Raw genomic sequence first — 25,766 nt, 5'->3', positions numbered from 1 at the left:
TGCACTCCCCGTGTCTCTTCTTAGAAGGACACACTCACCTGTCACGTCAGGACCCCAGCCTTAATGACCTCATTGCACCTTCATTACTTTCTTCATCGTGAGACTGGCACCCTGGGGATTAGGGTTTCAACGTAGAAATTTTGGAGAGATACGAACATTCAGTCCATAGCAGCTATTATTTTAGGTCTTGTGTGCTGTCCTTTGATAAAACTGTCATTTTTCACATCCTTTGCCTTTCATATTAAATAGACTCCTAGGTGCTGGTGGGAATGTGAAATGATGCACCCACTTTAGAAAGTAGTCTGACAGTTCCTCAAAAAGTTAAACGTGTCATCCTGTGACCCAGCAGTTCCGCTCTTCGGTGCATACCCAGGAGAAACAAAAACTGTCCACACAAAGTCTCGTACATGAGTATTTGTAATAGCATTACTCATAATAGCCAAAAGGCAGAAACAAACAAGTGTCCATCAAATGAAATATCCAAGATAGGCCAGTCTATTAAGACAGAAGATGTCTGTGGTTGCCAAGGCTTGAGAGAGTGTGACTGCCAATAGGGGCAGGGTTTCCATGGAGTGAAGAAAATCTGTGGAATCAGTGGTGATAGTTGCTCAACTTTGTGAATACACTAAAAACCACTGAATTGTACGCTCCGTGGTCTGTCTCAGTAGACCTTCTTCCCATGTGTATTCCTTGGAGGTTTTTACTTTTATAGAACAATTCCTGTCACTTAGGTTCTCAGTGTTTAAGTGACAAATTGTTTTCTTACACCAGGAAGTGGACAGCTGCTGTGCACTGGACCCATGTTATTTCAGCAAAAAGTCCCACTAAACTGACCACGGTCCATCCCCTGTGACCTCTCACCACGGTTGCTGATACAATTCATCCATAGCTGGTTTCTGAGTATGCGGCATTTAGAGGCAAAACCCTCCTAAGCCTTTGGAAGAAAAGGAAAATGGAGGGCTGCCTGGGTGGCTCAGTCATTAAGCGTCTGCCTTCAGCTCAGGTCATGATCTCAGGGTCCTGGGATCGAGCCCCACAGCAGGCTCCCTGCTCAGCAGGAAGCCTGCTTCTCCCACTCCCCCTACTTGTGTTCCCTCTTGCTCGCTATCTATCTCTCTCTGTCAAATAAATAAAGAAGAAAAAGAAAGTGGACCGTTAGTCCAGAAAAATGAATGGCAAACGGGACTAGAGGAATGTTTTGGGACTGAAAGGGCAGGTAGCACTCATGCTCCAGCCCACACTTGCCCTGTGGAAGTGCTGAGAGCTGCCAAAATCCAGCCCGTGTTGAAGTCTGACTTCGGAGTGTTGGTGGTGGTACACTACGGAGCGCTCAGAAAGCGTCTGTGAGCTGGCTATGGTCCCCAAGCCACCAGATTTCCATCGTGACGGTGGAGAGCGTGAGTCAGCTGTGTCCTGACTGCTCAGCGCCGATCGCTGCTCTTCCCGCTCGGTTTCTGTCTTCACATTGTCGCAGGGTTGTCATAAAACCTGTCTTGCCCTTGCTCGGCCCTTGAGAGTTGAGCACCTTCTGCCAGAGCCCTCCCTTCAGCGCTATGTCTGTGCCCCAGTCCCCTGCCCACCGAGAGTCGTGGGAGAGCACCACTGAGGCTGCCGCAGAGCTCGGAGCTTCCCCATACCCTCAGTAACAGACCTCTCTCCCGCTCTCTCTCTGTGCAGGAAACAGAGGTGGAGCTGTACAATGAATTCCCCGAGCCCATCAAACTGGACAAGAACGACCGGGCTAAGGCCTCGGCGGAGAGCTGCAGTTGCTGAAGGGGCAGTGAGAGCAGAGCGCAGAGTCCTTCACAAAGAAAGAACACACTTAGGCCTTCCAACACAAGCCCCCTCTCCTCTTCCAAACAAAACATAAAGTCATCTCTCGAATCCAGCTGCCAAAAGAAACCCCATCAAACACACCCTTACACACACACACACACACACACACAGCCCTGACACAAGCAGACAGACTCCAGCCCAGGCCTGTGATGACTCCATCGGGGTCTGCCCACCCACCACATCAGCCCTCGTATGGCAGCGGGACAGGCAAGCCGTAGAAATCGTTCTGGTGTGGAGTCGGCATCGGAAGCTTATTCTTTTCGTCCACTGGGGAGAGAGAACTGTTTACAGTTAATCTGTGTCTAATTAGTTATCTGATTTTTTTAACGGTGTTGTGGTCTTTTTACCCCCCAACCCCAACCCCCCCCTCCTGTGAAGGCTACCACTTGGGAAGGCTGGTGCCCCATGCTTCATTACAGGCTCACACCCAGTCTGATCAGACTGAGTTTTGTATGTATCTGTTAATGCTTGTTACTTTTAACTAATCAGATCTTTTTACAGTATCCATTTATTATGTAATGCTTCTTAGAAAAGAATCTTATAGTACATGTTAATATATGCAACCAATTAAAAATGTATAAATTAGTGTAAGAAATTCTTGGATTATGTGTTTAAGTCCTGTAATGCAGGCGTGTAGGATGGAGGGTTGAACCCTGTCTGGATTGCAGAGTGTTAGCTACTCAGAATTCAGAAATCCAGCTAGAGGCAGTATTCTGTACAGTAGACACAAGAATTATGTACGCCTTTTATCAAAGACTTAAGAGCCAAAAAGCTTTTCATCTCTCCAGGGGGAAAACTGTCTAGTTCCCTTCTGTGTCTAAATTTTCCAAAAGGTTGATTTGCATAATACAGTGGTGTGTGCAATGGATAAATGGCCGTTGTTTCAGAAATTAAAATTCTCATTTTTTCCTCCCCCCTCCTCCCCCCCCATACTTGGAAACTCCCCTATTAGGTCAGCATCCTACTGATAAGAGGAAAAGGAAAATCCTAACAGATCTGTCCTAGTGATTTTACCTTTGTTCTAGAAGGCACTCCTTTCAGGGTTGTGGTATCCTTAGGTTAGCAAACCTTTTTCTCCTTTTCCCCACCAACTCCCAGTATTGCCCACTATCCATTAACCTGTTTCTTTGGTATGGAACCCTGGCAGTTCTGCCCCCTCCCTAGGATCTGCCCCTGCATTGTAGCTTGCTTAACGGAGCACTTCCCCTTTTTCCAAAGGTCTGCATTCTAGGGTGTGGGCCAAGTTCTTCTGTAAAGAGATGAACGTGATGCCAATAAAATGTAACAAGAACAAAGATCATCTGCCTTTGCCCTGTCTTTTTTCCTTCTTCTGGACCCTTGGCTCAGTAGAGACCATGTTAGCTAATCCCGGCCAGTGCTTTATCAAGCCGAAGAGCCCTCCGTAACTGGGCACATGGGGTGCCTTTGAGGCAGAAAGACCGTGTCACGTCCAGCCCTGCAGTGCCTGTCCCTAGTTTTTGGTTTTGGTTTTTTGATCACAGTGATGGGATGTGGGGATGCTGAATGGAGAAAACATTGTCCCTATCGAGGACCACCTGTGAACTGCGTATGAGCGCTAACTTAGCCTTCGTGCTCTTATGCTTTATAGTTGCTGACACTTAGATACCATAGTTCTGGATTTCTGATTTCTCACAGAAGAGGAGGGGGTGGCAGTAGGGTGCCCTGCATCCCAGTATTATAGCTGGGACTGAATGTATGCCACCTAGAACCAAATTTATAGAATAGTAGTGCTTCAGTCAGAGACGTGGTGTAGGTATTGCTTCTAGAAATGCCCCCATGACTAAGCTCTTGGATTCTACTTCGCTCCGCTTTTCTACATTTCCACTGCTCCGGTTCCTCCGTGGGTTCCTTTCCTCATACCTGCTCTTGGCTCCCATTTGTGTGTTACCAGTAGCATTTTTAGAAGCTCCCAACTGGGGTGCCTGGGTGGCTCAGTCGGTAAAGCACCCTACTTGATTGTTCGTGAGATCAAGCCCTACATCAGGCTGTGCGCTGGGCAGAAGTCCGCTTGGACATTCTCTTCCTCCGTCCCTCCCCCCCCCCTCGCTTTTGCTCTCAAATAAATCTTTAAACAAAAATAGAAGCTCACAATTACAATTCCACCATGGCTAGTACTCATGGCCTAGATCTCTGGTTTATGGACATGTGTGACCCTCACTTCTACAGACCAAACTCCTTTTCCACAATCATATTCTCTGGCCCTAACCTTAAATCTGACATGGAAGTGGACCTTGACCTCTGTTCACAACCATCCGTCTAAAACTGATAACCATCCTGATGCTGAGATAACCACTTACAGTAAGAGCTGATGGCTAAGGGGTGCCTGAGCTGACTGCTGAGTGCCCAGCTCTTGGTTTCGCCTTAGATTGGTATATCCAGATCCTGGGATAGAGCCCTGAGTCGGCCTCCCTGCTCAGCAGGGAGCCTGCTTCTCCCTCTCCCTCTGCTGCCCCCCCCCCACTGCGTGTGTGCTCTTACTCTTGCTCTCACAAATAAATATTTTTAAAAAGTGAATTATAAATGGAGACAAATGTGTGTTGCTATTTCCATTCATCTCAGTTTGCGCTAACAAGTTACTTTTGAGAATGGGAATGAATTTGTTAACACTAATACAGATCTGTTTAAATAGTATCCCTTAGGGACGCCTGGGTGGCTCCTCGGTTAAGTTGACTGCCTTTGGCTCAGGTCATGATCCCGAGGTCCTGGGATCAAGTCCTGCCTCGAGCTTCCCACTCACTGGGGAGCCTGCTGCTCCCCCTGTTTGTGTTCTCTCTCTGATGAAATCCTAGAATTTGATCAGTTGATCACATTTGAATCAATTGATGTAGAAAAAGCATTTGAGAAATATTCAAGAATTGAAGAAATAATGGAGAAAATATTTATACATCTGACAATGGATTAATATCCTATATATATATATATATATATATATATATATATATACACATAGAGAGAGCTCGCATATAACTCAATAGCAAAAAAATTTTTAAATGGGCAGAGGAGCCGAATAGACTTTTTCCAAAGATAGATGGCTAATAGCTAGGAGAAAAGGTGCTCACCAATACTCATTATCAGGGAAATGCAAATCAAAACCACAGTGAGATACCACCAGTCAGAATGGCTAAAACCAAAAAGCTGAGAAATAACAAGTGTTGGTGAGGATGTGGAGAAAAGGGGACCCTTGGGTAGCCACTAGGGAAAACACTGTGGAGGTTCCTCGAGAAATTAAAAAACAGAACTGCCACACGATCTAGCAGTCCCACATCTGGGTATTTATCCAAAGGAAACGAAAATACAAGGTCAAAAGACATGCACCCCAACGTTCACTGCAGCAGTATTTATGATCGTCCAGACATGGACGCAACCTAAGTGTCCACCGATGGATAAATGGATAGGATGTGGTCCGTGTGTGTGTGTGTGTGTACACACAGCTGCAAAAAGGGAAACTTTGTCATTCATGACAGCATAGATAGACCTTGAAGGCATTGTGTGAAGTATAAGTCAGAAGAAGACAATATCATATAATCTCACTTACATGTGGAATCTTTAAAAAAACAAACAAAAAAACCAAACTCTTAAAACTGAACAGATTGGTAGTTGGCAGAGGCAGGCAGTGGGTGAAATAAGTGAAGGTGGTCAGATGTACATTCTTCCAGTTAGGAGCCTGTGATGTAACTCATGGACAGCATGGTGACCGTAGCTAATACTGTATTACACATTTGAAGGTTGCAAAAGAGTAAATCTTAAAAAGTTTTCATCACCGGGTACCTGGGTCACATCTGCCTTTGACTCAGGTGATGATTCCAGGGTCCTGGGATCGAGCACCATATGGGGCTCCCTGCTCAGCAGGGAGTCTGCTTGTCCCTCTCCCTCTGCCCTTCCCCCACCCTGCATCAGAAGAAAAAAATTTATAATTGTGTCAATGGATGTTAACTAGATTTACTGTGATCATTTTGCAGTATATACAAATACCAAACCGTTATGCTATACACCTGAAACTGACAAAACATGTCAATCATAGCTCAGAATAAAAAAGTTCAACATCGGGGCGCCTGGGTGGCTCAGTGGGTTAAGCCTCTGCCTTCGGCTCAGGTCATGATCCCAGGGGCCTGGGGTCGAGTCCCGCATTGGGCTCTCTGCTCAGCAGGGAGCCTGCTTCTCCTCATCTCTCTCTCTGTCTGTCTCTCTGCCTATTTGTGATCTCTCTCTCTGTCAAATAAATAAAATCTTTAAAAAAAAAAAAAAGTTCAACATCATACCATTTCATGATAAGAACACTGAATAAGCTAGCATTGATGGAAACTTTTTTTTACATAACAAGGGCCATATATGAAAGCCCAACAGCAAACATCATACTCAGTGGTGAAAGCCTTAAAGCTTTTTCCCTAAAATTAGGAACAAAACAAGGATGCTCACTTTATTCAACATAGTACTGGAGGTTCTATGTAGAATAATTAGGCAAGAAAAAGAAGTAAAAGACTTCCCCCCAAAAAGGATTTTATTATTTATTTGACACAGAGAGAGAAAGAGTCATCACAAGTGGAGTGGCAGGGGGAAAGGGAGAAGCAGGCTTCTGGCTGAGCAGGGGGCCCGAAGTGGGGCTCAGTCCCAGGACTCTGGGACCATGACCTGAGCCAAAGGCAGACGCTGAACAACTGAGCCACCCAGGCACCCCAGACTTCCAAATTGGAAAGGAAGAAATGTAGTATCTCTGACAGGTGACACAATCTTACACATAGAAAACCTTGAAATGTATACAGTGTTAGAAGTAACAAACTTAACGACGTTGCAAAACAAAATCAATACACAAAAATTAAGTTGCGTTTTTTTTTTTTCTTTAAGATTTTGACAGAGATACTGAGCGAGGACACAAGTAGGCATAGCAGCAGGCAGAGGGAGAAGCAGGCGTCCCACTAGTAAGGAGCCTGATGCCCTGGCTCGATCCCATGACCTGAGCCAAAGAAAGATGCTTACCAACTGAGCCACACCCAGGCATCCCCAGTTGCATTTCTATACACTAATAATGAGCAATTCAAAAAGCAAATTTAAGAAAATAATTCCATTTACAATAGTATCAGTAAGAAATATTAAAGATTTTATTTGTCAGAGAGAGAGTGCGTGAGCACACAAGCAGGCAGAGTGGCGGCAGAGATGGAGAGAGAAGCAGGCACCCTGCCGGGCAAGGAGCCGATGCGGGACTCTCCCAGGACCCTGGGATCATGACCTGAGCCAAAGGCAGCGGCTTAACTGACTGAGTCACCCAGGAACCCCAGTAAGAAATACTAAAAATAAACTTAACCAGGTAGGTGAAAGAATTATACACTGAAAAGTATAGAGCATTGCTGATAGAAATTAAAGGCCTAAACAAATGGGAAGGCATCCCATCTTCAGGGATTGGAAGCCTTAATATTAAGGCGACAGTACTTTACCCAAAACCATACAGATTCAGTGCGGTCTTTATCAAAATCTTAGGATGCTGGATGGCTCAATAACAAAACAATGCAATTCTGGGACGCCTGGGTGGCTCAGTGGGTTAAACCGCTGCCTTCGGCTCAGGTCATGATCTCAGGGTCCTGGGATCAAGCCCTGCATCAGGCTCTCTGCTCAGTGGGGAGCCTGCTTCCCGAACCTCTCTTTGCCTGCCTCTCGGCCTACTTGTGATCTCTCTCTCTCTCTCTCTGTCAAGTAAGTGAATAAAATCTTAAAACAACAATGCAATTCAAAAATGACTGAATGACATTTCTCCAAAGATAAGCAGATGGCCAATAAGCGCATGAGAAAGAAGTTCAATGTCATTAGTCACTTGGGGAGTGCAAATCCAAAGCACCACACATCCACAAGTATAGCTATTACACAAAATAAAAAATAAGGGCCCATAGTGATGTGGAGAAGCTGAAACACTTGTGCATGCTGGAGGGAATGTAAAATGGTGCAGCTGCTGTGGAAAATACTTAGCCATTGTTCAAAGACTTAATGTGTTGAAAGATAAACGGAGAATTACCATACGACCCAGCAATTCCACTACTAGATGCAGACCCGAAATAATTGAAAGCTGGGACTCTGAGAGAGACACTCCTACATCATACTCCCAACAGCATTATTTACAAGAGTCAAAGGCTGGTAACAATCCAAGTGCCCTCAGTGGATGAATGGATAAAGAAAATGAGATACTTCTACTCTTTTTTATGGCTGAGTAGTATTCTGTGGAATATATAATGGACTACTATTCAGCCATAAAAAGGAATAAAGTTCATGACATGGGTGCACCTTGAAACTTAAAAACCTTAATGTAAATAAAAGAAGCTGGAAGTAGAATAGAAGTTGGGGGCAGGGGGAGTTCAGGGCAGGTGAACTTGGGCTGTCACACAGTTCTGCCCAGAGCCCAACACCCTCGTGTTTATTTCAGACCACAATTCTTGTTTAATGAATAGAAAACCCTACCCCGGGATTCTATCCAAAGATCCACATGGGAACGGTTAGTGACAGTGTATAGTTCTTCATTCAGGTGGAGCCTGCAGTCTGAAGTCCCCATGTGTTGAGGTCTGCTGATTCCTTTCTCCAGTGCAAGTTCCCATGGTGGAAGCTGGAGGTGATATATACAAGGGCCTTCTCTTGGCCAGGAAGCTATGACCTCCTTTGGTTACTGCTGAAATATTAACTTGCATGTTTGTCTCTTTTTTTTTTTTGGTAGATAAAGTCTGTGGCTAAGAGGAACCTCAGAAGCAGCCACAAATTGGTGGGCACAGGTTGAACATTTAAAAGCTGTTAGAGGGGTGCCTGGGTGGCTCTGTGAGTTAAAGCCTTTGCCTTTGGCTCAGGTCCTGGTCTTGGGGTCCTAGGATCAAGCCCCACATCTGGCTCTCTGCTCAGCGGGGAGCCTGCTTCCCCCTCTCACTCTGCCTGCCTCTCTGCCTACTTGTGATATCTCTGTCAAATACATAAATTAAATCTTAAAAAATAAAAATAAAAGTAGTTAGAATGCTCAGACCACCTAACCCAAAGCTTTCCATGTTAGGATATGTTATTGGCCATGGAACAGAATAGATGGACACTGGGTCTCCTGCCAACCTCAAGAAAATTTCTGCACAACAAGGTACACTATAAAACCCCACACAATGCCCAACTCCATGACACATCACTCAGGCTCTAAGGACCCAAAAAGGCTTAGCTAAAAGAAATGGAATCTTTTAAATTTAAATAGGTAAGTGTGACAGAATCTATGGATATTTCCAAACACGATGAAATCTAGCAACCTAGAATTACAATGGTCTCTTTGAGAAACATTCCTATTAGTCAAGATCATCTAAAAGCAAGGGCTCCTGGGGCACCTGGGTGGCCCAGTTGGTTAAGCATCTGACCCTTGATTTCAGCTGGAGTCCCAATCACAGGGTCATGAGAGAGAGCCCCACATAGGCTCCACACTGGGCGTGGAGCTTTCTCCCTGCCCCAAACCCCATCCCCACTTGCACGCTCAAGCTGTCAAGAGAAAGGAAGGAAGGAAGGAAAGGGAGGGAGGGAGGGGGGAAGGAGGAAAGAAAGAAAAAAATGGGGGAGCAGGGGGGGTAGAGGGTTAATATTTGGTTGGTTGGTGCAGTCGGTACAGTTTCTATTTAGGGCGTTGGAAACACTCTGGAAATAAATAGTGATGACAGTTGCACAATATTGTGAATATACTTGATGAACTAAACTGTACACTAAGAATGATTAAAATGGTAAATTTTATGTTATGTGTATTTTATTTAAAAAAGGACACCGGTTAAAAAAATAAATAATTTTTAAAAAATAGGGCTTAGCCTCACAGAAACCCCACGGCTCCCCACAAAGGCCACCTCTTTGGTATCAGCCCTCCTCCCAGCTGCAACAGAGGCTGGCTGTGAGTACTGGGAAGTCACAGGGCATGCAAGACAAAGGGATATAAACTCAGCTCTCAGACCAGGTTGGCAGCTTTCGAGTTCTGAGTTCTTGTAGCCTTCTGCTTGCAACTCCCTTGTATGAAGAGAGGGAGAGCATTTTGCCGTGTTGAGGAGGAGTGAGGAGGGATGATTTCTTTGGCCATGATGCTTTAAGAGAGCCTATGGGCCACATCTGCCAGGTTTGCTCCTGGAAGGTAGAAGAAGGGAAAAGAGAAGCCCTTTGGGGGCGCCTGGGTGGCTCAGTCGTTAAGCGTCTGCTTTCAGCTCAGGTCATGATCAAGCCCCACATGGGTCTCCCTGCTCCATGGGAAGCCTGATTCTCCCTCTCCCACTCCCCCTGCTTGTGTTCTCTCTCTCACTGTGTCTCTGTCAAATAAAAATTAAAATTAAAAAATCTAAAAAGAGAGAGAGAAGGGGGCGCCTGGGTCGCTCAGTGGGTTAAGCCGCTGCCTTCGGCTCAGGTCATGATCTCAGGGTCCTGGGATCGAGTCCTGCATCGGGCTCTCTGCTCAGCAGGGAGCCTGCTTCCCCCTCTCTCTCTGCCTGCCTTTCCATCTACTTGTGATTTCTCTCTGTCAAATAAATAAAATCTTTTAAAAGAGAGAGAGAGAGAGAGAGAGAGAGAGAGAGAGAAGGCCTTTGGGACACTCTTCTCTCCCCTGTGAAATGGTCCAGGGAAGTGAGATCCACCCCCCCGCGCAATGCTTCCCTTTTATCCCAGCTTCAGATTGCTCTCTACTCTTGGGAGTGGCTCCCACAGCCATTCCAGAAGCTGGGCTGCCCAGAAACCTGCCCCTTCGACCACTGGCTGCCCCTGGAGTTCATCTCCTTCTGTTGGGCTCCAGACCTTGAGCTGCCAAGACAATATTTACACATGTCCCCAAATAGTCATTCTCTCCCTCGGTGATGCTTAAGACTTGTCCTGAGAGCTAGAACTTTAAAACATCGTCATGCCGGGACGCCTGGGTGGTTCAGTTGGTTAAGCAGCTGCCTTCAGCTCGGGTCATGATCCCAGCGTCCTGGGATCGAGTCCCACATCAGGCTCCTTGCTCGGCGGGGAGCCTGCTTCTCCCTCTGCCTCTGCCTGCCATTCTGTCTGCCTGTGCTCACTCTCTCCCCTCTCTCTCTCTGATAAATAAAATCTTTAAAAAAAAAAAACAAAAAACAAAAAACATCGTCATGCCAGTTCCCTACCTTCAGCACTTCAGATTCAATTGGTCTGAGAGAAGGCACTGGTATTTTTTTTAAAGTGTACCAGGTGATCTGAGTGTGTAGTTGAGAACCATACTTCTGGGTGGAACCTTGAGCCAAAAGCCTCTGAACTAGGAAAGGAGCCGGGAGTCACTGTAGTCCAGCATCGTTGGCTCTGTAAGATGACAGGTTTGCAAGAGACTGGTATTAGTGGGCACGGAGGTTTATTTCTATTCCTGCTTTGTGCATTTCTATGTAGGAAAAGAAAAAACCCTTTTCCTTTCTTAATCAAGGCCTGAAGCCCACAGAGCTGTTCTTCACATGCCCTTTTTGTATGGTCACGGAGGAAATTGTGACTATCCCAGCCCTTCGGGAAGCCTCGCCTGGATAGGAAGGAGGCACAGACTCCCCAGAACAATTTGGTCTCTGATCACTGGTGTGCCCAAGTAGGATGCTGGGTTACTGACAAAGGCAGGTTGTTATAAGTAGCACATAAGCCAGCCAGAAAGGGGCTTCAGCCCTTTCTGAATTAGCTGCAGCTTTTTTGAGCTTAGTCTGGGCTTCTCACAGCTGGGTGTGAGCCAGGTACTGAGACTCGCGTAGTGTGATGTTCTACGTGTGATTATGTCTCCGGTGGTTTTATGATCAGGCAGGTCTGGGAAGCACTGGTCCCCAGCATTCATTATAACCACTGGGGCTGGCCACAGAGATTCTAAAGGTGGAGACGCCAGCAGGTGCTTGTTGCACAGGCCTTGAAGACAGCATCAGAAATGGTGCCTTCAGCCTGTGGTCAGTGGGGATCAGCTAAAAGGCCATTCTGGAGGCTAGCTTTGCTAGCTGGCGCTGCATTAAGTCAGGTGTACACCAGCTTTCATTTCACCATGTCACCCTAGAAGTCACCTTTCAGGTCAGCCTGCCCCACCCAGTATGTATATTTTTAACCCATGGGTTCCTCTGCTGGGACTCTAGACAGCTAAAAATCTATTCTGGGGGTGTTCCCAGACCAGCCGTTTGTCTGGGCAGGTTTAGATGTGGCCTAGCCTGAAGTGGAAGAGACCAGTGGGCGCTCCAATATTCTCTCAGCCTCCCAGTTCAAGATCAAAGACAGTGTCAGCTTTGCAGAGCTTCTGTGATAGCCTGGCTAAGATTCGTTGCTCATTGGCAGTCCCCAAAGCAGTGTCTTTGCCGGGGCTTTCCTGGGGGAGCAGAGGGGAGATAGGCCCTTTACACAACACCTTCTCAGAACCTCCACTGCAGCTCCATGGGGGAGGGGCGGGACAAGTTATCTGGGTGATCTGTGCCCAGGGCTGCAAACCCCTGGAGTCTGGCTTCGGCTGCACCCCAGGGAAACACCAGCAACGTTTCAGGAGCACCGAGCTGCTGCGAAGTTCTAATGCAGGCCCTGGATTGCTAGTAACAATCCCCAAGGGTCTAAACTCCCTAGGCTTCGGTTAATTCCATTCCCAAGGCTGACGATCCTCATCGAGCAAAAGAATCACCCTGATAAAGGAGGGATTCCCATGACCCTCCCTGAACCTACTGCCTGACTCTTCAGAGACTCGTCTGCGTGTCTGCATGTTAATAAGGGTCTGGGAGACCCTGGCTCACTGCGTCCACAGCAGCGCCAGGCGCAGGCAGGAGCAGCCGCGCTACGGCAGTTGGCGGGAGGGCGCCGGGAAGCGTGCTGGTCTCCATGGAGACGAGGGCGGGGCCGGGCCACCACAACGGTGACGTCAGGAGCGGGGCGCATGCCCAACGTCCAACGGCCGCCCAGAGCGCAGTGCGGGGTCTGCATCTTCGCCGCGGCAGATGCGCGGGTCTGACCTCTGGCAGCGGTGGTGGCGACGGGGGCAACTGGGGTGGCGGGGCGGACCCGGGAGGGAAGGAAGGGCGGCCGCCAGCAAACACAGGGCCCCGCGGCAGCGCGTGGGCAGAGAGGCCGGGAACAGAGGCGCTCCCCAAGTGCCCGGGACCCTCGTGAAACGGAGGAGCTGTTGGGGGGGGGGGGGTGCCACTCCCCTCCCGCTCTGGAGCGACCCTGACTGAGGCCGCTCAACATGCAAAGGGCCGGGCGATCGCCGCTCCTTCCCCCGTAGAGTAGGGCCGGGAGCGCGGGAGCCAGCCCTGAGCAGCTTTCCAGCGTGTCCCGGGAACCCTCTTCGTTCTGCCCCCCAGAGATCCCCACCGTGGACCGTGGCCTCGGTCGTCGCCACATCCCACGGGTGTTTTTTAACCCTGACGTTGGGGTCCTTCCCACGCCCCAGACCTCAAGCCGACCCTCGGGCCCCGGCTGGCATGCCCGTCCCGCCCACACGCCCCGGCCCCGGGCGCGGGGAGCCAGAATGCACCGCACACACCGCTGCCAGCCCTCGCGGCCCATGCAGATGCTCCCTCGGTGAACCAACTCCTCTCGCAGCCCTGCCAGTCAAGAGGGCTGGGGTTGGGCGGGAAGAGGCCGTCTTAGCCTTCAACGCCACCTCCAGGCGCTCCAGACACCTAGTTTAACAGTTGGGACATTTTCTGCCCCAAGAGATTTGATCGGACCAAATCTCTGTACCCCAGGAGGGCCCTTTTTATTTCACTTGTTCAAACAAATGTTTATTGAGCATCTATTGTGTGCCAGGTACAGAGGATCTGAAGACACGCTAGACCGGCTGACCTTAGGGTGGGGCAGGGAAACTAGGTCGATCAATTCAAAAATTCTCAATGTTAAGTGCTATGAAGGAAAACATGGAAAAAGTATTTGTGAAAGATGCAAAGTGGGGGGGCGGGTAACCCTACTTCAGATGGGGTGTTTAGGGAGGGCTTCCCTGAGGACATTAATTTGATTGGCACAAAGGGACAAAGCCTGTGAAAGTCTACCAAGAGAGGTAACAGCAGCACAAAGGCACTGCCCTGGCCTGTGGCTGGGCTGGCTGAGGCGTGGACAGAGAGGCCAGCAGCTAAAGGGAGCTGGGGTAGGAACAGGAGTGAGACCAGCAGGGCGCAGACCACACACCGGCTGTGGGGAGACATTTGGATTTTATTCTAAGTGTGATGGGAAGCTGCCCTGTTTCAGCAGGGGTGGGCAGGATCTGATGGGGGCTTGGGGAAAACCTGGCCTCTGTGAAGATCTAGCAACAGGGAGACCCACTTCGAGGCTTTCTCAACTGGACAGACAAGGGTTCAGGTGGGGAAAGAGCACTGGACTGGGAATCAGACTTGGAGTATAATCCAAACAGCCTGAGTGGGTCCTGCATCTTCTCTGGACCTCAGCTTCTTCATGTAAAATGAGGTGGGGGGGGGGGGGGCGGGTACTGCAGGGCAGATGGGACTACAAGACAGGGCGAAGAATCCTCCCATTCAATCCCTTGATGGTCCCAAAGCATTTCTCAAAGGCCACATCTTTCCAGGCAGATTACCTGATGAGAGGGGAGTAAAGGAAGGGAACACATTTTCTGAGAGCTATATATGTCAGGCTCTAGATTAGGCACTGGTTTGGTTGGGCTTTTTATCTCCTCCCTAGATACATTTTGGAACCTGACTAGGCCCAGGAGTTGGATTCATTTCTAGATTCTCATCATTTGATGCTACACAAGACAGATAAGGTCTTGGAGGCAAGGGGACAGATAGGAAGCAAGCAAGTAAAAGCTCACAGAACTAGAGGAAACTTATGAGATTGGGGGGGCTGTCAGGAAAGGGGGCCAGGAAGCAGGATGCCTGGCGCCACAGCCGTGCCCAGCAAAGAGGGCAGGAGCGCTGGGGGATAAAGTCGAAGAGGTCAGCAGGGCCTGAGGGCTGCAGGGCCTGGCAGGGGGCAGCTGAAGGGTCCAAGCAGGACAAGAAGCTCTAGTTGGCCTTTTTAAAGCTTCTGTGGCTGTCTCTAAGTGGAAAATGGACTGGATTGAGCTTGGGGGAGGAGGAGGCCATGCCAGAGCCAGGTGGTATGTGGCTGTCTGAAGTGGCCCATCTTTGCTACCTGCTACCCAGTGCAGCCATAACGTCCCCACTCTTTGCCGCCCCCCTCAGATAATGGCAGTTAGGGAACAGAGTCTAGGTTGAGACTGCGCCTCATCTCATGAGGGAACTTCCAGGGCATTTGTTAACTTGTTCCTGTCCAAGTTCAGGATCCCCAAATGGGACAGGCAAATGAGTATGAAATAAAATTCTGTGAGCATTGCAAAGATCACAGTAGATGATCAAAGATTCCACTAGGGTTTTCAAAGGGGTCACAACACTGTGGGGTCCCTGCCCGCTCTGCCAGGTGGCTTAGCAGGCTCAGTGCACAACTTTTGAGTTGTGACCCGTGTAGTTCACAACTCTGCGTGCAGGAAGCACAGCCTCCCAGCCAGATCTGGGTTTGAATCCCATCTCATTCATTCAACAAATATTTATTGAGGGCCTACTATGTGCCAGACCCTATGCAGCAGTGAGTTAGACAGGGTCCCTGCTCTAGCAGGGACAACAGACACAAGACAGGATAATCTCAAAAAGTGATCAGTGGTATAAAGCCAAGTATGAGAAAGTGTCGGGGGTGGGGGCGGGCAATGGGGAAAACAGCTTTGCCATCTTTTCCTGGCGCGATATCATTAGGGACATTACCGAACCTCTCTGAAGCCTCAGTTTCCTCATCTGGACAGTGGAGGTAGAAATACACCACCCCTTACCCGCAACTGCCAGGAATGTTCGATTCCTGGCAAGCGTGGCGCCCGGGCTTCATCTGTTAATCAGGGGGCTACAGGCTGCTCTGCTACCCGTTAGGGCTTTCGGTTCTTCCCCAGGAAGAAAGTTGGTCAACAGACTGAGACTGCTTCTAAGAAAGGGAGATAAAGCCAAGATCCCCTCGCCTGCACCTCAGCCAATGGATCGCGCTGCAGGGGTGGCTGAAGCAGGCCTCCAAGGCTAAGACCTAGGAAAGGGGTTTGTGGGTCAGGTTTTGTCCTGGCTGTCTGGGGTCCCCTCCCAGAATAGTTTTTTGACCCCATCCCAGCTCCTCGGGCCTCGGACAGAGGCTTCAGGGGAAGAGAGGTCAAGCTCTACTACAGGTCTGAGGCTGGGAGACGGTTAGGGCATCTCCCGCCTCAGGAAACCAAGCTCTGCAGGGCAGGCCCCCTGCAGAGCCAGCACTTCCCTGGTTGGGGGGGCTGTGCAGAGGCGAGGCTGCAGGGTCCCCAAGCCCCAGCCAGGCCAGCTCCCTGCCTCGAAGCCTGTAAGCTGGCCCTGGGGCAGTGGGGGTGGGGTCCAGGACTGCCCCCAAGGAAAGGAATTCCCCTGAAGGCTTCCGGTGGGGAGCTACCCTCCTCTCACCCTGGCCTTGCCTCCCTAACGCTAGGGGTCCAGCTCCTCTGAGCTGTCTCTCCTCAGTCCTCACCCAAGGCTGAGCCTGGGTGGGGACAGCTCTGCAGAGGCGGGGCCAGGAGAAGACTTTTTCCAGCTTTTCCAGGGCTCCTTCCCTCCTTCGAACCCACAAACCCTCATTCAAGTTCTGAGCGCCTCTGCCAGGCCCTGTCTGTGCCGCACATGGGCTGGAGGGCTGGCCAGAGACCCCACTTCTAAGCCCCAAGGGCCCCAGGACGCAGAGCCTGGGGCAGCCAGGCAGATGGGCAGGCCGCTGAGGCCTCTGACAGGGATGAAGAATGGGATAGGAAGGTAGAAAAGCTGGCAGAAGGCAGACCGCTGGACCACAGCTCACAGACCCACAGCTCACTGGAGGGGACGGGGGTGGTGGCAGGGTGTTGCGGGGGGGAGGCCCTGAGGAGTCCTGGCGGCCCCTGAGATGGGGGTGCCCTGGGGAGAGCACATACACACAAGCTGGGGGTTACAGAACATGAAAAGGAAGAAAAACGAACCCCGAGGTCTGAGTGCTCCCCCTGGGGTGGCACTGGCTCTCAGCAACAGGCCCCAGGTGGGGGCACAGGGCAGGGGTGGAGGAAATGGGGGTGCAGGGGCAGGTTCTGAAGACAACCTGACCACAGGTCACCAAAAGTGAACAATTCTCTGACAGAGAAACCCCAGTTATGGGATGAATACCGTAGGCATTTCCTGGCTAGTGAAGAAAGTCCTGGAAGCATTGAAATGGCACTGCACACCCACCAGAGGGGCCACTTGAATAAAGCCTGGCCCAGCTGGGGGCTGTGGGGAGCAGGGCTCTGTATGGGCCGTGGGGCTGCCGGACAGGGTTCGCACATCCCATCGTTGGATTTTAGACCCCGAATAACTAATGGACTTTTAAATGGCGGAAAAGGCCTGGGAAAGGCAGCGTGAGCAGCGTGACTTACGGCAGGGTCTGCCCAGTCCCCCAGCTCCCTTTACTCCGGCTCCCACCCACTCCCTGCTCGGTCCAGCAGCCTTCATGGCTCTTGGAGAATGGACGGGGAGGGCTGCCTCAATTCTGGAGACGGGTTCAAACCTCCGATCACCCTCAGCAATGTCACCTCGGTGGACCTTGTCTCTAGGTGTGCGCACGTGGGCCAGCTGTCCCTTCTCCCTTAATGCAATTCAGAATGAAAACAGCACTTGAAGAGGTCCCACAAGTTCTGGCTTCTTCCCTGATGAGCACTACTTGCTCCATTCTCATACAATGCGTATCCTATCAGAACCCTTTGTGGGGCTCCTGCTTTGCTGGTGCCCTACGCACAGGCCATCTGTGCTTAGGAACCAGCCCCATGGCTGTGACCCATTCTCCCTGCAGAGCTGGAGCCCAGCTCCTCCTTCGGGACGCTTCCGGGCCAGAGGGGCCAGCCGGTTCCCTCCAAGCGAGGCCTCTGTGTCCCCACGTTTCACACCCTTTCGGCCTCAGCACGGACTTGTCCGCTCCTTTGATCCCTGGCCGCTTCTCTGGGGTTCCTCAGACCCACCAGCCCTTCAGAGCCCACTGCCCAGCCACAGGGGGAGAGGAGCCAGGGCCCCTAACAATCTCCCCATTCAGGGCTTCACAGTACACTTTTGCATCTTGAAGGCAACCCTTCCCACAGTCTCGCTGTGTGAATTTCCTTTTGTCTCCCTTTAAATGCTGAAAAGTAATTAGTGCCTCTCTAGATTTTAAATCCCAAACTGGGCCCTGCCACCCTCCCTCCCAATCCAGGCCTAGGATGGAGCCAACCTCTCGGTTTAAAACATGTTTTGGGGAGACAGACTCTTTGGCCTTCAACAGGTTAACAGCCAATGGGGCCTTCCCTGGGGAAGGGCCCTCAGGCGGCAGGGCCTCAGAATCCTGTCTCTGAGGCTGGTTACTCCCACCCAGGCCTTCTGGAAACCCTCCCGCGCAGAGGTACCTCTGCTGGAGCTCTAGGGTGGACACCCCTTTTACGCATGATAACACTGAGGCCCACGGAAGCACAGAAGCCCACCCAGAGCCCCAGGGTTCTGCATCCTAGACCCAGACTCTCCACACTCTGCTCTACACCGGGGTCTTTTGTTTTGTGTTTCATTCTCCAGGAAGGCTGTATTCTTGTGGGCTCTCCCTTCTCTTGAGGACCTCTCTGTTCAGAAGTCCGGGCTTGGGCTGCCAAAGCTGGAGAGCGCTGCACACATCCAGCATCTTTTCACAAACTGGGGGACAGAGTCATTGCGGGGGTAGTGGTGGGTTACACGTGAAGTTTGTGGGAGTTCCAGGGTCCAAACCCACCAGGAACTCCTGCCTCCCAGCCCACTTTCCTGGAGCGGCAGCTGTGGGCAAACCTGTACTGTCTTCAGGTGGCAGAGGGCAGTGAGCAGGGCGCCAACCAGGTGGGGGTGGGGGTGTGTGCCCAGGGCTGGGGTGCAGTGGGGAGCAAGGCAGACCCAACGCTGTTCTTACAGAGCGCTGGTACACACATAAACAGATGGGGCGCCTGGGTGGCTCAGTGGGTTAAGCCTCTGCCTTTGGCTCAGGTCGTGATCTCAGGGTCCTGGGATCGAGTCCCGAATTGGGCTCTCTGCTCAGCGAGGAGCCTGCTTCCTCCTCTCTCTCTCTGCCTGCCTCTCTGCTTACTTGTGATCTCTCTCTGTCAAATAAATAAAAATCTAAAAAATATATATATTTTAAATAGACCAAATGGGGTCTGGTGATGATAAGTGCTATTAAGAAAATCAAGCAGGGTGATGTGATACAGGAATTCTCCAGAGGTATTCATTCAGCCAGGGTGGCTAGGTGGCAGCTACCCTGAAGAGGCTCTCAAGGACTGAGATGGGAATAACTGCTGTCAGCCACATGGCAAGTGCAAAGGCCCTGTGGTGGAACAAGCCACCCCCCCCCCCACCATGGTCTGTGTGAGGAACAAAAAGGCCAGTGTGGCTGAGGGTAGACACATCCTAGTGTGATGAGAAGCTGCCTGAGGCCTTCGGGCCGAGGGGAAATGCAGGAAGTCATACTTCTGTGTTAGCGGCTCCATCTGCTGCTGCTGCTGCTGCTGCTGCTGCTGCTGCTGCTGCTATGTGGAGAGGCTTGGAAACCCCAGAGTGGAAGGGTGGAGAACTCCAGGGCTTGGGGAGGAACCTGTTTGGGAATAGAGGAGACAGGAATCTATAGGTTGAATGAGAGGGTAGAGGGAAAAAGAAATCGAGGCCAAGCCTATGCTTTGGGGCTAGAACTGTCTGTGAAACCTTGGGGAGGAGCAGGTTTGCAAGAGAAAACAGAGCCCTCTTTTGGTCACCACCCGGAGAGAGTTATGCTTGGACATCCCAGTAGAGTTGGCGACTGGCGGCCAGTCTATTGGGTCAGGAAAGAGACAGGAATGAGGGCTGACATAAACGGGGTGTCATTGGTGTCTAGATGGCGTCTGGAGCCACAGGACTGAAGGAGGAGGAGCTCACTAAGGAGGAAGGACCCACCTACCCATCCTGATTCTGCACCGCCCCCCTCCCACTTAACTCCCAAGATTGGCCCAGCGGGAGGGCTGATGTGGGAGGGGCTTGTCTCTGCTAGGCCCTGGTCACTTCTGATGTTTCTTTCTCCATCATTTTTCCTTAGTTACTTGAGGCCTTCCCCATCTACATTTCCTTAGAGGGGTCAGCAAGGCTACCTGGGAGTGTGGGCTCTGAAAAGCATCCCTGAAAGCTGGCAGGACCCCAGGCCTAGAATCCTGGCTAATTGGATGAACCCCACTATCCTTCATCCCCCAAGCCTGTGGCCGCCTCTGTATCACCAGGCAAGTGGGATGAAACAATTTGGTCTCTGCCAGTTCCCAAGGCCCTAAAATTAGTCTCCCAGAGCCCTGCTCCACAGGTGCACAGGCAGCAACTCTCTCCCCACCAGCAAAAGCACCTGCTCCACCAGGAGGCCAGAGAGCCCACCAGGGGTGGTGTGGACTCTGAGCCTTGTCCTCTGCATCCTCCCCATGGCCTGGTTCACACGGCCTTGCCTACACATGTCTGCCCCTGCAGACTAATTCCTTCTCCTCTCCAATCACAGGCCTCCAGCTAAGTGGCACAGCTAGGCTCTGCCACCAGAGGCTAGAGAAATTTCTGTCTGCCCACACTGGCCACACTCGCCATACTGAGTCTAGCCCAGCTAGAGGGGTAATGGTTATTCAGGCCCCGTTCCTTCTGGCCCCACCTAGGGTGAATCTTCAGGGTTTTTTTGTTTTTTGGGTTTTTTTTTTTTTTTTTTTTTTTGGTTTGTTTTTAAAGGAAAGCTGAGATCTGGACACATTTTTATCTGAAATCGGCTGATTTTTCAATCCTGGACCTAATTTAGTTGTTTTGTTTTTGTTTTTAAAACACTGGGCAAGGGGTGCCTGGGTGGCTCAGTGGGTTAAGCCTCTGCCTTCAGGTCAGGTCATGGTCTCAGGGTCCTGGGATTGAGCCCCACATCGGGCTCTCTGCTCAGCAGGGAGCCTGCTTTCTCTTCTCTCTCTCTGCCTGCCTCTCTGCCTACTTGTGATCTCTGTCTTTCAAATAAATAAATAAATAAATAAAATATTTTTAAAAAATAAATAAAAAATAAAATAAAAATAAAACACTGGGTAAGGGGCACCTGGGTGGCTCAGTTGGTTAAGCGACTGCCTTCCACTCCAGTCATGATCCCGGAGTTCTGGGATCGAACCCTGCATGGGCTCCCTGCAGAGAGCCTTCTTCTCCCTTTCCCTCTGCCTGCTTCTCTGCCTACTTGTGATCTCTATCTCTCTGCCAATAAATATATAAAAAAATCTTTAAACACACACACACACACACACACACCCCAAAACACTGGGCAAACAGGCAGATTCCAGCCAGAGGGGCTCAGAGGCTGGAGACTTGCCAGTCTCTCCAGCTCTGCTGAACCTGTCCATTCTGCTGATCGATAGATTGATCCACTTTCTGAATGGGCTGCACTGTGACAAGCCACCCCTTCTTTCTTGAAACTCTCCCCTCCTTAGCTTCCATGACACCAGCCACCACTGGTTCCCTCCTTCCTCTCTGACCATTCTTACCCCGTCTCCCATCGAGCACCCCTCCCTTTCCTACCACTTCCACATCCTCCTCTTCCCTGCACAAGGACCCTGGGGAAGACATCCCTGACCCAGGCTGCTGCTGCCACCAACTCTCCAGATTCACATTTCCAGCGACCTTCTCTCCAGGATGGCTGGGCAAACAGCAGTCTGGGGGTGCCCCTGTTGGCCAGGCTGGGGTATCAGCAAGGGCACCATCCTCTACTCTTTCTCTGACCCTTCAGAGACCAAGCTGGAGCCCCTCCAGGCCAGTCACTGGGCTGCCTCCCCCTGCAGCTGGTCCCTGGGGCCAGCTCTCTTCCTGGTGTCCCTGTTCCAGCCCCAGCTCTGAGCACCCTGGTCCACCATGCTAGGGGGTCGCCATACCCACCTCCGTGCCCTCTGCTCCGTCTTGGGTGGCTTCGGCTCCTGGATGGACACTTCTCCATCTCTCTCTCTCACTGCATTACAGCCTCTGCATTTCCGGAACCTGTGATTTTCGCTCAGGCCATGCCCTCTCTGCAAGACCTTTTTGCTCCCCAGGCGCCCCCCCCCCCCACCCGGGGCTCAGCCAGCACCACTTTCAGAAACCCACCCCAGTCTCTGCTAGGAGACTCCTGGTCTTTTCTCGCCTTGGCTGAGGTCTTAAGCTGGCCAAGTTTCCCCAGTTGACAGACAGTTCACTTGACAGACAGTTCACTCAGGTATGTGTGTGTGTGTGGGGGGGGTGTCCTCCTTCCTGGGAGAGGGACTTGGCCTTCTTTGCAGGGACCTGGGCTTATCTTCCTCCTCCTATGGGCTGTATTCGCTGCCCTGGGAGACGAGCCCTCCTCTGGGTCAATGCCACTGATCACCTCCCACTGCAAAGGAACCCCATCCTGTCTCACCTTTCCCAGCCTCAATTTCCTCCTCTCCGGGGCCTTATTCACTAAATTGTCTGAGGGGCCAATGGGGTCTGTGCCTGCTCTGGGAAAAGGGTGCGTGTGGACAGGGGCCTCTTGGAAATAGAAGGCCTGGATCCCCCACCCCCACGCCCAGCTTCCCCCTTCCTGGACTTCACGGCTTCCAGCTCGCTCTCCTCAGGAACCCCAATTTTCTACCGTCCCTGTCCCATTCATGCTCGAGCCTAAAAACCACTTATTGCCAAGGGATCCGCGCTCCTCCGGGTGTCTCCCCATGGTCTCAGCTTCTCCAAGTAGAGGCTTCTTCGGCTTTGAGAAAGGCTGTTCGGCACCTCCTCGGCAGCAGTTACGCTGCTCCCCGACCAGCTCAGAGCCGCCAGACTTGCACAAGCCCCTGCAGAGGACTTCGCCGGGCGACGAGAGGGAGGGGGGCTAGAAGAGGAGTCTCCAGGACCCGCTCTCCATCGCCCTTCCCGCAAGACAGGGGGAGGGGTGTGGCTGCAGCACCTCCCCTCCCCCATCCCGTCCGAGAACTCCTTCGGGGGTCGCAGCCTGTCACTCGCTCCTCTAGCTCCACCGTGGAACCGCCATTTGGCTCTGGGGCGAACGGTGGCGGCTACTTGCGCACCACGAAATGGGGCATTTGGAGCATCAGCGTCAGTTTGGCGGGGGCGGAGGGCGGGGTGGGGGTTGGAAATGTCCGCAGAGAGACACCTGCGGTCGTCCCCCACTTCCTCCCGGGCGGGGCTCAGACCTCCGAGGCATAACAAGACCCCGGGCGCGCAGCCGGAGAGCGCCTCCAGCCGCCATCCCCTCCGACTCGGGTGGAGACCCCCCTCGAAGATGTCCTAGCACATTTCACATTGCCCCAGCCGACCACGTGAGGGCGTGCCCTGTGTTAGTTCGGACAAATTAAATCTCGTCCTGCGGGCAGGCCGGGGGCTCCCAGACCGCGCTCAGGGCTTGGGTGGCTGTGGCGCACTCTTGGCTGCCGGCCGCAAAGCTCCGGGCCGCGTGGCCTCCCCCGGGGCCCTCGCTATTTGCCCCCAAACCGGGTGCCCCCCTCCTCTCGCGCTCCCGCAGCATAGGGTGCACCCCTCCGTTCCCCTCTGCTGAGCCCTTCCCGGGCGCAGGCCGTCTCTCCGTTGCGCCGCAGGCTCGGGCCCTGTTCGGGGCGCTCGGCCGAGGGTTTGGTGGTGCCCGGGAGGCGCGATGCGGGAAGCCAGCGGCCGAGGAAGGGGCTCCAAGAAGCACAAGTTGGCGCTGGCTCCAGACCAGGCTGTTGTTGTTCTCAACGTGGTCCGCCACGGAGCTATAAAAGGGGAGCGGAGCGCCCTCCTCACCAGAGCGCAGCGCGCACGCCCAGCGAGCTTCGGCGACGGCAGCGGTAGCAGCAGCCGCGGCGCTCCCTTGGCGGATCTCTCTGCTCCGGCCGGGTTCCGGCTCCGGCCCTCTCCGCCCCGACACCCCCTTCCGCTCCGGCCCCGGCTTCGGCCCGGGACCTCCTGCTCCGGCCGGCCCGGCCCCCGCCCCAGCCCTGCCGCCCGGCCCCAGGCCCGGCCGCGGCCGCTCCCGCCTGGAGCCGCCGCGCGCCCCCAGTCCCCCGGCGCCCCCTCGGCCCCTCGCCTTCCTCTTCCCGGCGCGGCCCCCGGGCTTTCGCGCCCCGCCCGCCACCAACCCGCTCGCCACCATGTCTGTGGAGCTGGAGGAGGCCCTGCCGCTGACGACTGCCGAGGGGGCGGCCAAGAAGGCGGCCAAGGCTGGCGGCTCGGCGGCGCTGTCCCCTTCGAAGAAGAAAAAGAACAACAAGAAGAAGAACCAGCCGGGCAAGTACAGCCAGCTGGTGGTGGAGACCATCCGCAGGCTGGGCGAGCGCAACGGCTCGTCGCTGGCCAAGATCTACACGGAGGCCAAGAAGGTGGCGTGGTTCGATCAGCAGAACGGGCGCACCTACCTCAAGTACTCCATCAAGGCGCTGGTGCAGAACGACACGCTCCTGCAGGTGAAGGGCACCGGCGCCAACGGCTCGTTCAAGCTCAACCGTAAGAAGCTGGAGGGCGGCGGCGAGCGGCGCGGAGCCACGGCGGCCGCCACCGCCCCGGCGCCCGCCGCGCACAAGGCCAAGAAAGCGGCCCCGGGCGCGGCCGGCCCCCGGCGCGCGGACAAGAAACCGGCCAAGGGCCAGAAGCCCGAGAAGCGCTCGCACAAGAAGGGCGCCGCCTCCAAGAAGGACAAAGGCAGCAAGGCTAAGAAGGCGGCGGCCGCCGGGGGCAAGAAGGTGAAGAAGGCGGCCAAGCCCAGCGTCCCTAAGGTGCCCAAGGGCCGCAAGTGAGCGCGCCGGCCTGCCGGGTCTTCCCGGCGTTCGGTTTTTCTACCCCGAGTGTATGTAGGTTTTGTACGGTTGTCCGGCCCGGCCGCCGCCGCCCCTGCTCTGAGCCGCACGGAGGGCCCCGGGCCCGCTCCATCCCCTCCTAGGACCCCCCCTCCCCCGCCGCCGTAGAGTGTATTTTTTTGTTGTTGTTGCTTTTGCTTTAGATTTTTGAAACGGCCTGGCGACGCCCCTATTGGCTCTCGCCCTTGGCAACGGCCGTCGCCATGGCTACCGGCCCCTAGGCGCCAATGGCCGCGGCCGCGCCTGCCTGCCTGGGCGGGGGCCGCGGGGTGGCCAGGCCCTAGTGTGCAGGGACCCGGCCGCCGCGCCGCCTTTCCCCCACTCCCCACCCTCCGCCTTTGGGTGTGCGACAAACAATCGCTCGGGGCGCGGGCCGCGCGGCCTTCCTTCATCTCGTCGGCCTTTTTGGGGCACAATAAATTGTTTAAACCTTTGAACCGCTCTCGTTTTCTTCCGAGTGGAGTAGAATGGGCGCGGTCAGCGCGCGGCTTGGGTTGGAAGGGGTCCCAAGGGTCCAGGGGACCCCGGATGTTAGCGAGGTAGGCCTGGAGCTTGGAGTTCAGCGCGCGGGAGTGGTAACCGCGGGGGCCCCTCTAGGGACCGACTGATCTCTCCCTCTGTGAGCAGAGGTGGAAAGATGCTGGAGATGGCTGGGGGGGGGGCAGCCCTGGCTTTTCAGGGTTTGTTGAGCAGGGCCCCTCAGCACGTAAAAGGTCACACTAGGCTGGGCCTTTGCAGAGGTTAGTTATTCTGGATTCACTGAGACTTTGTGTTGATGCGACAACGATATTGGAAATGTAGAGGCCTTGGGCTCTGGCTCACTGAGCACAGCCCCAGGTGTGGCCTGAGCAAGGCATGATACTCTGCTTGTTGGCTGATCTGAAGTGCACACGGGATCAGACAAGTTGGGAAGAATGATCCTCTGCCCTGAGACACCCTGGCGTCCAGTATGTGTGATAGTTGTACTTAAGACCAAGTGAGCCTTTGATGGATGTTCCTATGAAGACAGCCCTGTAAAAGGAAGGCTCTGGGGGCAGTGGGAAGCTAAGGAATGTTCTAGAACAGTGGGTATATGTGCATGTACTAAGCTACATGAGCCTGGGTTAGGGGTCAGTGACAGATGGGAGATATCTCTCTTAGAGAC

The 25,766-nt window shown here is 52.8% G+C and overlaps 3 protein-coding genes across 5 annotated transcripts in view; 2 read left to right on the top strand and 1 right to left on the bottom strand.

Annotated features, from left to right (window-relative positions):
- Positions 1–3,131, top strand: part of RAB7A (RAB7A, member RAS oncogene family) — a 73,607-nt gene extending 70,476 nt beyond the window's left edge. For both annotated transcript variants that reach the window (XM_059161897.1, XM_059161898.1), the window contains one exon: positions 1,678–3,131. In XM_059161897.1, the coding sequence (XP_059017880.1) occupies positions 1,678–1,773 (96 nt within the window). In that variant the 3' untranslated portion in view covers positions 1,774–3,131. The remainder of the gene's footprint in view (positions 1–1,677) is intronic.
- A 4,255-nt stretch (positions 3,132–7,386) lies between these two features.
- LOC131824287 (uncharacterized) lies at positions 7,387–22,006 on the bottom strand. Of its 2 annotated transcripts, XM_059161894.1 has the most exons (6): positions 21,720–22,006; positions 19,293–19,416; positions 15,608–18,491; positions 12,502–14,362; positions 10,965–11,136; positions 7,387–9,957 (listed from the first exon to the last, which is right to left on the bottom strand). In XM_059161894.1, exons 4-5 carry the CDS (start codon positions 13,339–13,341, stop codon positions 10,981–10,983), a joined length of 996 nt encoding a protein of 331 aa, XP_059017877.1. In that variant the 5' UTR covers positions 13,342–14,362; positions 15,608–18,491; positions 19,293–19,416; positions 21,720–22,006; the 3' UTR covers positions 7,387–9,957; positions 10,965–10,980. The 2 variants fall into 2 exon arrangements, 1 of the variants encoding a protein (XP_059017877.1); XR_009350818.1 differs by lacking the exons at positions 12,502–14,362; positions 15,608–18,491.
- A 1,395-nt stretch (positions 22,007–23,401) lies between these two features.
- On the top strand, positions 23,402–25,059 carry LOC131824288 (histone H1.10). The gene has a single exon (XM_059161895.1). The coding sequence runs from the start codon at positions 23,921–23,923 to the stop codon at positions 24,560–24,562; it is 642 nt and encodes a 213-aa protein (XP_059017878.1). The 5' UTR covers positions 23,402–23,920; the 3' UTR covers positions 24,563–25,059.
- Positions 25,060–25,766: the final 707 nt, after the last annotated feature.

The sequence above is a fragment of the Mustela lutreola genome, chromosome 2, assembly GCF_030435805.1.
Source record: "Mustela lutreola isolate mMusLut2 chromosome 2, mMusLut2.pri, whole genome shotgun sequence".
In the NCBI taxonomy this organism is placed as follows: Eukaryota; Metazoa; Chordata; class Mammalia; order Carnivora; family Mustelidae; genus Mustela; species Mustela lutreola.
Note: the sequence above shows the minus strand (reverse complement) of the source record. Positions and strands in the feature narration are given on the sequence as shown.